Here is a 10737-nt window from a genome sequence, read left to right as displayed (position 1 = left end):
AGTGAACCAGCAGATGAAAGATTTCTGACTCTTTCTCTTTCTGTAACCCTTTCAAGTAAATAAATAAATCTTTAAAAACAATTTTTTTTTATGGTGAAAAAACATATATTTAGAATTAGCCAGCTGGACTCCGTTCAGATGATCCCAATTGTGTTGGCAACGTCCAGAGCATCATAGTCAGGAGCCAGCCGCACACACGCCTTCTTCTCTCCGTCAGGTCTGGGGCAGAGAAGGGAGCCTTAGTCCTTTCTGCTCACAGCCTCTTGCCCCTCCAGCCCTGACCTGGCGCATCAGTGGTTCCTTTGTAGGTGTCATTCTTTTCCAAATAGTGCGTTTTCCATCATTTGCAACAATTTTGTTTTCTAAAAAAGACCTAAAATACAAAGGATTCCCACCCTAGCTCTACCACTTACTATGTAACCTTGAACAAGTTATCAAACCTTTTCAAATTTCACATTCCTTACCAAAACATGGGATTAATACCTACCTCCCCAAATTGTGGTGAAGTCTCAAAAGCATATATAACAGTCCCTTCAACATGCACAGAATCTCTATTTCGTGCCAGCCACTGTGACGAGGTGAAGCTTACCGTGAGTGCTGGGTAAATGCCAGCCACAACTAGCTGGCAGAGCCATGTTCTCCGCCACTGCACCCAGGCCCCAGGTGGCAGTGCAGCTACATCCACACCAGCCCGACCAGGAAGGGGCACAGCAGAGGGAGTGATTACATTCCAGAAAGGAGGCCACTCCTCTTTCCCACTGCCTCACTAGGATAAAGGTCAGGGTCAACCTTTCTCAAATCCAGCTCCTACAAGGGTAGTCCAGAAGTAGATGTTAACATCACCAGATCTCTCCAATAGCCAAAGATATTCATTCATTCATTCAGTAGTACAGGATTGAATTAGAGAGGAGTGCGGCTGCCACTCTGGGACATTCTTCGCTCAAGGTCAGGAGATGGCAGGCTCCAGTGGGATGTATCCTTGAGGGGAGAGAAGAACAGATCCACAAGCCCTTTGGAAAGTTATTTGTAATTGGTATAAAAATCTGCATATGTGCATTGCCTAGAACGATTTATTATATTATCAGCTTCTCAAGCGTTCTAGAAAAATGAAATCAGAAGATGACAAGGAAGGAGGGAAAGGGGTTCAGTTTCTTTTTTTTAAAGATTAATTTCTAAAAGATTTATTTGAAAGGCAGTTACACAGAGAAAGAAGCAGAGAGAGAGGTCTTCCATCCGATGGTTCACTCCCCAACTGGCTGCAACGGCTGGAACTGTGTAGATCTGAAGCAGGGAGCTTCTTCTGGGTCTCCCACGTGGGTACAGGGGCCCAAGGACTTGGGCCATCTTCTACTGCTTTCCCAGGCCATAACAGAGAGCTGGATCAGAAGAGGAGCAGCCAGGACTAGAACCAGTACCCATATGGAATGCTGGTGCTTCAGGCCATGCCGTTAACCCACTGTGCCACAGCGCCGGCCCCAAAAGATTAATTTCATTTATTTGAAACACAGAGTTAGAGAGAGAGAGGTCTTCCATCTGCTGGTTCACTCCCCAGATGGCCGCAACGGCCAGAGCTTCACCAATCCAAAGCCAGGAGCCAGGAGCTTCTTCCGGGTCTCCCACATGGGTACAGGGGCCCAAGGACTTCGGCCACCTTCCACTGCTTTCCCAGGCCATAGCAGAGAGCTGGATCAGAAGAGGAACAGCTGGGACTAGAACCGGAGCCCATATGGGATGCCAGCACTTTAGGCCAGGGCTTTAACCCACTGTGCCACGGTGCCAGCTCCAGCGGCTAGTTTCTATTGAGGGCAGCCTCCCTGCTATTCTAAACTTAGGGTGGCTCCAAACAATGCCCTCTCACATCTACTCCCCATCCCAGGCTAGCCTCCAGCCATGGCACCTTAGAAAACAGACAGAGAGACCTTGGGGATAAAGTTCTTTATTCAGTAAAGTCATCTCACTTAGTAACAAAAGATCAGGAGGTCACAATTCCCCCCCAAAAGTCTAGAGCAGTATCCACCCCTGGCAGCCACTAGAGGTCATAGTTGGGATTCTTCCGAAGGATAACAAAACCTTCCAGAATGGGAGTAACAGGAAGAAACTCCTCAGTGGCCAATTCTGCTCGTTCCCCATGGGCCAACAACACTGGGGTTGTATGTGTCTGGAACCCTGTGATGGTCTTAGGCTTGCCGGCCTGGCCCACAACATCCACTGCCTGCAAGACGAGAGAAATGAAATGAAGGGACTCCAGACCGGGAGAGAAGCAACAACCCACTGCTCACTCAGCTTCAGAGAAGCAAGTAAATGTGCATTTTCCAAGTCCTGAAGCCCTCCCACCTACCCAGTCCCTTACCTGGCCCACACGGACAGACACTGGCAACGGCCTCAGCTCCTCATCAAACGTAACCAGCATTCGGGGCTGCATGGCAGCCACCAGTCCATACAGTACGTAGTGTGATTTGCCTAGAATGACTGGGGGAGTACACAGCACAAATATTTAAGAGACAGCAGGGTAGGCCTGGCCTAAACCTGGACATTCAACCCCAGCCTTGGCCCTCTAACACTCGATCCTACAACTAAACCCACACTCCTCCCCTCAGGTCCCCTACTCTCACCTCCCTTGGCCTACAACTTCACACTTAAAAATCATGCTCCCCCCAGTCACTTAAGAGAAGATACTGGGCTCATTAAGCTCAAATCTCTTTGGGCCAGACCCAAAGTGTAGGGGACAAGTCTCCTGTGGCCTACTCAGTACCCAGAATGGCACAGAGCTAAGCTGGGGTCTTCATCCTAAATTACCAAGGTGGCCTTGGCAGGGGTGGAGACAGGGCATTCTGTGCCACAGTGTAAGATTTCTGACAGCAACTCACTATTGCGAACATCCAGGAAAGAGACAAGCACAGTAAGCAGCCCAGCCACAGCCACTTGACTCATAAGCTGCCGGTCACTGTGGTAGGGGCAGAGGGTAAGTGTGCCCTTCCCTAAATGTGTCAGGCCCTGAAAAAAAAAAAGGCGGTACATCATATCTGAGGAGACATCACTAAACCTGGCCAGAGATTCCACAACTTGCTCACATCTTCTCTCCAAGGCCAAGACTCCATACCCCCCTTCCATCATCATGGATAATCCCCTTGGCACACTCACAGGACAATTCTATCCTTTACCTGGGCCAAGCGCACCATGAAGAGGTTGTTGGGGTCCTTGGCATGATATTGGGCTAACTGGCGTAGCATCGCAGCCAGGCGGGCATTATTGGTACCTGGAAATGTTAAGAATAACAGAGGCTTAGAAAAAAGGCCTCTTCTCTTCCCCCAGCCTCCCAACTTGCCTTCTGCCCAATACTTACCACTGCCCACCATGCCCATGGCAAAAATGGAATTATAGGAAACTTCTGGATCAGCATCATGAGAGAATTTGCTTAGAGTATCCAGGATGTTGAGCCGTGGATTTGACACAGAGATGAGGGCCAGTGCTAAAGGCACAGCCCGGCGGAGTGTAGGCTCCCCGTATCTCAGCTGGAAATGGAAGAAAACAAGAGAGAAGCAGTCAAAGTTTAGCTATAACAAGACTGATGGGTAAAACAGGGGTGTTAAAAACCTTTTAGAGAAAAGACAAAAGGCCACCTCCCTACTGAGAAAATCCATCAGGAAGGTCTCCTCTGGGGCACCTCAGGCCAGCAAAACCAGTATAGTATACTCACCAAGTGACCAAAGGTTCGTAGTGCCATCTCTGCACCAATCTCCTCTCCCATGGCAATCAGGGCAATCCCCAGAACAGCCACTCCCTGCAAATGAAGCAGCAGCAGAAGCCCCTAAGCTAAAGGAACACAAAACAGCCACCCTTGACTCAAGTTCCAGCAAAGAAAAATAGGCCATCCTGTACACAGCCCAGTCTCCTGCTACCTCAAAACAGAGCAACACCCAAAGGGGCTCTAAAACAAAACCATATCCAGCTCTCCTGCTCCCCGCCATGCTTTTCTTTCCTCAGAGCCCCTCCGAGAAGGCCAGAACCTGATGCGCTCCCATGTCTGCAGGGGCCTCCTTCTTGTCCTTGTCCTTCTTCTCCTTCTTGTCCTTGTCTTCCTCCTTTTCCTTGGAGTCAAAGTGCTCACTGCAGATGTGGAGCAGCTGCTGCACCTTCAGCACATTCCCGGAGCCTGAGGCAGGGCGGGCCGGGCAGGACAGGGCAGAACGAGAAGGCAATCAGAAAAGCTTACTTTGGAGGGGACAGGAGACACCTCCGCAATCTATAGGGTAGGCTGGAATACAGGAGAAAGGGAAAACAATTTTGGAGGGGAAAAAGGACTGCGAAACAAGTGGAATCACTGGAAAAGCAAAGTCACAGACCTGCATAGGCACACACATCCACCAGTGTGTTGGCAAAACTGCGGAACGGCTCTGACACGACCTCCAGTGCGGCCAGGATTGCCTCGATGGCCTCGCCCTTCCCTACAGCACAGATTCAAAAGGTTTGAGGATGCTTTCTTCCCCCCAGCACAGCCCGACACACAAGCCCTCCCTGTGTGTCCGGTTTCTGTCAGTCCTCCGCACAGAGACATCCCCTCACCCAAGTGGTTCAGCCCCAGTCCGAGAGGAAGCCAACGGGCGTAAGTGTCCTTGAGCTCAGTCTCTGACTTCTCCATGATGGTCTGAAGGATAGTGGAGGTAACATCTCCATTGCAGGATCCCACTGCTATCATGCCACAGGCTAGGGCTGTCACACCTGCCACCTAGAAGTAGGAAAGTCAGCATCACACACAGGGCAAGATACTACAATGCTTGTTAATTTCTCTTTATTTCCCTTTCAGATGGCTGATTCCCATAGTCCACTGTCAGGAGATCTCTTTCTAATGGAAAGCAGAAATGGCAGCAACCACTCACTTAGCACTGACAATATGCCAGCCACTACGCTAACCGCTTTACACACTGTTAACACTGTAAGCCTCACAACCACCCCCGGGAACAGGCCCTGCTGCTATTCTCTCACTAACGAGCAAAGCGAGAGCTACACTGAAATAATCAAGTTACTTGCCTAAGATCACAATGCTTATAAGAGATATGGCAGAATTTGAACTCAGGCCTTTCTGACTCTAAAACCTCAGCTTTTCCACTGCCATACCATATTCAATCATCACTAAACTGACTCTGCACAAGTAAGAAAACTTAAGGTTGGCAAATGGCTAAAATACTGTGTGAGAATCATCAACCCCAGGCTGCATTAACTACTTCTCATTCTGGTCCCAGTAGTTTCTCATGGAACCCGAGGGCTGGAACTCAACACCAAAATACTAGCTCTTCAGCCTCAACACCAATTCTAAGGGATTTCACTGAGCTGACACCCACCCCGCCCCATCTACTTTCCCACTCACCCTTTTGCACCCACTCATACACATCTTTTTCACTGTTTATGGCAGAGTAGCAGGACTCAGAATACCTTCCCTACCTACCCTTTATGACCTACAGCATCCACTCACCTCCATGCTAGACTTGGAGTCTCCCATGACGGGCAGGAGCAATGTTAAAACATCTTCCCGATTTGAGCCAGCATAGGCCAAGCCTAGTCTGCGGAAGTCATGGAGAGGCAGTTCCCAGCACATAACCAAGGATAGGGGCAAGAAAGGAACAAACAGGACTGTCACTCATTCTCGTCATTTCAACCTCAATAAGCCATATGGAATACTCCAGAGGCACAGTGGTAGTCCTTGGCAATACAAAGGTGAAAAAGGCCTAGTTCCTGTTCTCCAGAGCTAATAGGATGAATGCCACCAGGAGAACAGAAGCCTTACCCAAAGATGGAACCAAGTCTCATGGTGTTGCTGTTGTGGAGAACATAGTCTGAGAGCAGTGCCAGAGCAGGGTCACACTCATTTCTGACCCCAGAGTTCACGATGCCACAGGCAAGGAGAGCTCCTGACTACAAAGACCAAACAGAATAAATAAATAAGGGACCAGCACTGTGGCATGGCAGGTTAAGCCACCGCATGCAATGCTAGCTAGCCTCCTACATGAATGCTAGTTCGAGTCCTCGCTGCTCCACTTCTGATCCAGCTCCATGCTAACATGCCTGGGAAAGCAGCAGCAGATGTCTTGACTGCTTGGGCCTCTGCCACCCAAGAAGGAGACCTGGAAAGAGCTCCAGGCTCCTGTCTTCAGCCTGGCCCAGCCCTGACCTTTGCAGCCATTTGGGAAGTGAATCAGCTGATGAAAAATTTTTCTAACTCTGCTTTTCAAATACATAAATAAATCTGTATTTAAAAAGAAAGCAAACAGATTCTTCACTCAGGCTACTCCACCTTCTACAGCTACTTCTACAGCTACAGCTACTTCTACCTTCTACAAAGAATGCAACACAGATCCCATCCCACCACAGCATCAGCCTTAACTGAAGTTAAAGACAGTTGGGGCTGGCAACATGACACAAAGGGTAAAGCCGCTGCCTGTGAACCAGCATCCCATATGGGTGCCAATTCATGTCCCAGCTGCTCCACTTAGGATCTAGCTCCTTGCTAATGGCCTGGGAAAAGCAGCGGAGGAAGGCAGAAGTGCTTGGGCCTCTCCATCGATGTGGGAGACATGGAAGAAGATCCAGGCTCCTGGCTGCAGCCTGGCTCAGTCCTGGCTGTTGCAGCCATCTGGGGAATGAGCCAGTAGATGAAAGACTTCTCTGTTTCTCCTTCTCTCTCTGACTTTAAAATATTTTAAATAACTAAATCTTAAAACAAAAACAAATAAAAACCCTGGGAGGCACTCACTGCCGGGCACAGGAGCACAGGAGAGGGAATTACCCCAGGAGCGGGTGAGGCCCAGACCAACCTTGATATAGTCCTCAGAGGAGTACAGGTACTTGTCAATCTGGGTGAGGCCGCCATCCACATCCCACAGCAGAATCATGCCAAGCGATGCAGCTGCACTCAACATCCCTACACCAAGGAAGAATCATTAGTTTTCAAACGGCCCTACCATGAGGAAACTGTTTCAAGGGATTTTCAAAGAACACCCTGTGGATCTCTGAACAGGTAACGGACAAGCATGAACATAAAGTAGGAACAGAGTTATACCATGGTCCTTGTTCTTGTAAAGCCATTTGTTGCCATCATCAGTCAGCAGCTTGTCCTGACCAAAGGCTGCATTCACAAAGCCGTTCACAAAAGAGGAGGCCAGATTCATGCGAGCAGAGTCTACCTGAGAGCCACTGCCCCCAAACCCTGCAGGGAGAAGAGAGGGAAAAAAAGGCCGATTCAGAGTAGGAAAAGAAAGGAACAGAGCATGGCAGCTGGTCTCTGGTTCCAAGCTGACTTTTTAGGATCCTCTATCCATGCCCCTAAGCAGTGACCTGAAGAAAAGGTTCAAAGGAATTCTAAGCACTACAGGACAGCATGTTGGTCAAGTGATTGCTCCCAAGAGGCATAACCAACAATCCTCCAATCCCCACAGACAAGGGAGAGGGCTACTCACGGTTGTTCTCTAGGTGGGTTTTATAGATGTCATCAGGCACCTTGGGCTCCATGATGTCCAGCTGAAGAGAAGTCAGAGGGTCACCACTGCTGCCCCAGCACTCCCCCAGCCGTCCCTTCTGCTATCCCACTGAATAGCAATGCTAACCAAGGAAAGTCTAGTCAGACGTAGTCAGGGAGGTAGAACAGCAGGCAGAATTATAATCAAAAAGCCTGGACGGAAAAGGCAGTCTCACCTCCCGAGCCAAGGCCAAGAAGTTGCTGTTGAGCTGCACGTTGGACATGATCTCTGTCAGGTCCTCATATTCCTCCACATCTTCACTCAGCTCCAAGAACACTCCATGCCGGCCCAGCATGAACGCCATCTGCTTCTGTACTACCCTGTGGGGGAGACCATCACATCTGTTCACCCCCTCCACCAAGGGCACAGGACAGTCCCTCAAGCCCTAACCAGAACCACAAGTCCCAGCTCTTCAGACAAATGCCCCACACATGAGCTCCTCTCCTCTGCCAGCTTCTTCCCCACATACACATCCTTGCAGGAAGTGAAGATGTCTTCTACCAGCTCCATGTCATTGAGCATCAGTGCCAATCTCAGAGCTTCCGGGAAGCGGCTAAACTTTCGGAAGACGCCCAAGGCACAACGCAGCAGGGCAGAGTTCTCCGGCTCAGGCACATAATTCACACAACTGCAAAAGAAAAAGTAATACACAATACAGAAAGTCTCAGACACCCCATTTAATTCATTTACCCAAACCAAACATGGAATCCCCACTATTTATCAGGCACTATGCTAGATGCTGGGACAACTAACAAGACACACACACGTCTTTGTCAAGAAAGTCACAGACATCAACAAATGAACGATAGCTTCGTGCTACTCTCAAAGCGGATGCTCCGAGAATGGAGAGGGCGCAAATGGGGGTGGAGGGCAGGCCTACCCCCACCCCTCACGCCCACGCACCTGGTGAGATAGAGGCAGACCTTCGCATATGCGTTCTCATCGATGTCCTTTTCCAGCATGTCCACCTGCTCAATTTCCATGAGCAGGTCACAGGCCTCGTGTTCCGCGTTGTGAGCCATGTTGTAGGGAACAATCTCCTTCACCAGGGTAAGCAGCGGCTCTCTCTGTACCTTCTCGGCATCATCCAGCTCCTGCCACTCCTTAGCCACTTCTCCTGCCAGGTGCCTGCAGACAGGCCCGACCATGAAGGAAGCACCACCTCACCGGAAGTCCTCCCCATGGTGGAGGGTTCAGTGTGGGATACTTAGTGCACCGGCACGTCAAGACAGGACCCCCGAGCAAAGGTCTCACCTGACGTATTCATGACCCCAGGAAGCCAGTTCCTCCTGGGAGCCCACCAGCCGATACTTGAGGCACTCTCGCTCCCCACTCATGGTCATGGCCAAAACGGAGATGATGTCAGCTGCAAAACGCTGCAAAGAAACCAGTCCTCAGAAGTCCAGCCCACAGTGCAGGCTAAGGGCAGTGCAACATTACGGAGTCAAGATCACTGTCACTCTCCCCGAAGTTAACTACTGACTACACATCAGTCTCTGCACAAAAATTTCCACGTATCCAAGCTGAGTCTCACAATAACCCAAACGTTGGTGCTGCCGTCTCCCTCTTAAACCAACAAAGTTGATGAATGATAAACAAGAGGGAAAGCAAAGAAAAGATAAAAATTCCAAAGTTTATTTTAATTGCAACAATAAGCTATCGAAAGAAAGAAGACTCATAATCTAGAAAAACATCCCTGACTGCCATATGAAAGACAGTACGCGTAGAAAGTCAAGGGCAAGGCCAGCCAGACCGAAATACTTCAGATAACTGAACATTTCATTTTCTGGATTAGCATAGTATTGAGGGGCAGAGAAGAGACTTAACCGGGGGTATATCTTAGAGATAAAAAAAATGAGTGTATACAGGATAAAGGGAACAGAAAATACAGGGTTAAATTCAAGTTAAGGCAGATCACAATAATGAAATCCCAAGGTCCAACAGGCATGACAGAAACCGTCTTCCGAGAAGCAAATCCTCCTTCCAGCTCTTTCGTGGGTACTGTGACTATGATGAACTCTGCTCAATGAGATCAGGTCTTGGGTCTGTCAGACCCTGTGTGACTCGCCATGATCCCTGTGGTCTAGATGAGAGGACCCCTAAACTAGACTTCCACCAGTTTCTGAACTAGTTTTACCTTATTCTCCCCAGGGGCCATGTTCTCGTAGATTTCCTTCAGCTTGCCATAGTGTGGCCGCAGGAATTTGAGAGGTTTGGGCACCGAGGTCATGGACGTTGTAGAAGACCGAATCTGCCTCCGCAACTCCTCCAGGGCTGGTCGGTACAGGGATGTGTCTTTCTCCTGATTAGGAGACGTAAGCGCTCAGACAGAAGGGAAGCAGACACCCCTCCAAATGACGAGGCAGAGACCTTTCTCTAACAACTCCCTCATGGACAGAACCGTTTGCTATGCACCTGTGACGCCCCAACTCTCCGCACACTGCCCGGCACCAAAGCCAATAGCCTCCCAATGTTCCTCGTCATTGTCCTCACTCACAACACGGCCCTAACGCTGACCCTAAAATGCAGCCCACTTCACACAGGAGCCGCTGCCTAAAAACGGAATAAAGCAAACAAGTGGAAAAGATCCAGAGAGCCCACCGCCCCCCACGTTCCCGTCATGACTCACCCCCAGGCGTTCCACGAGCATCTCCAGTTCATCCTGGAGCTGCTTGTCCTCCTCAGACTGCGGGGTCAGGGGGGGAAGCTCATCAAAGGAGGAACCCCAACCACATGCTCCTCCCACTCACCCCGGAGCAGGTGAGTGCGAGCCCACCTCCTCGGGAGGGGCCAGGCAAGGGGAGTGACAATGACCCACCACGAGGCGGTGGTGAGGCTTGGTGGAGGTGACAGCGGGAGAATGAAGAACGAGGGCACAGAGGCGGGGGTGCCAGAAGCCCCGACCGTAGCCCCAACTACCCTCTCCCGGGCGCGGTGGGGCCGTTGGGGGCCAGGCCCGAGGCCTGCGGAGCCGCCGTGACTCAGCCCCGCGGCCTCCTCCGCCAGCTCTCGGGGCCACGCCTCACCAGCTCCTGCTCTTTGTCCTTGTCCCCGGCATCCCGTCGCTCCTTGCCGCTCGACTTCTCATCCGCGCCACCGGGGGCCGTCGCTGGGGGCTGCTGGGGCTGCACCGGAGCCTTGTCCCGGCCACTCTCCTCCATCTCCGCCGCCGCTGCCGGCCCGCTGCGCGCGCACCCTCGCGCACCGCCCCCTTTCCCAGACGGCC

At 50.7% G+C, this 10737-nt stretch overlaps 1 protein-coding gene and 1 non-coding gene across 2 annotated transcripts; both read right to left on the bottom strand.

Moving 5' to 3' along the window:
• Positions 1-285: 285 nt before the first annotated feature.
• On the bottom strand, positions 286-350 carry LOC127483063 (small nucleolar RNA SNORD42). The gene has a single exon (XR_007909032.1). It is a non-coding gene; the product is annotated as a small nucleolar RNA SNORD42 (small nucleolar RNA).
• Positions 351-1920: 1570 nt separating this feature from the next.
• Positions 1921-10700, bottom strand: PSMD2 (proteasome 26S subunit ubiquitin receptor, non-ATPase 2). The gene is made up of 21 exons (XM_002716475.6): positions 10538-10700; positions 10141-10197; positions 9649-9813; positions 8766-8887; positions 8415-8639; positions 7981-8139; positions 7687-7831; positions 7452-7512; positions 7055-7201; positions 6810-6916; positions 5783-5910; positions 5471-5558; positions 4564-4726; positions 4344-4445; positions 4008-4153; positions 3698-3781; positions 3344-3512; positions 3162-3256; positions 2868-2994; positions 2351-2469; positions 1921-2212 (listed from the first exon to the last, which is right to left on the bottom strand). Exons 1-21 carry the CDS (start codon positions 10670-10672, stop codon positions 2030-2032), a joined length of 2727 nt encoding a protein of 908 aa, XP_002716521.3. The 5' UTR covers positions 10673-10700; the 3' UTR covers positions 1921-2029.
• Positions 10701-10737: the final 37 nt, after the last annotated feature.

Source organism: Oryctolagus cuniculus, chromosome 4 (assembly GCF_051225735.1).
Source record: "Oryctolagus cuniculus isolate XC-2025 breed Fujian yellow rabbit chromosome 4, ASM5122573v1, whole genome shotgun sequence".
NCBI lineage: Eukaryota > Metazoa > Chordata > Mammalia > Lagomorpha > Leporidae > Oryctolagus > Oryctolagus cuniculus.
This window is presented reverse-complemented; position numbering and strand designations above follow the sequence as displayed.

Bases quoted from the DNA above. Each gene is read 5' to 3' on its own strand.
- PSMD2 (XM_002716475.6), bottom strand. From the start codon at position 10,672: ATGGAGGAGAGTGGCCGGGACAAGGCTCCGGTGCAGCCCCAGCAGCCC. The intron at 10,198-10,537 runs GTGAGGCGTGGC...CTGACCCCGCAG, and splicing joins AGGACAAAGAGCAGGAGCTG to TCTGAGGAGGACAAGCAGCT. The intron at 7,202-7,451 runs GTGAGTAGCCCT...TTCTCCCTGCAG, and splicing joins AACCCACCTAGAGAACAACC to GGTTTGGGGGCAGTGGCTCT.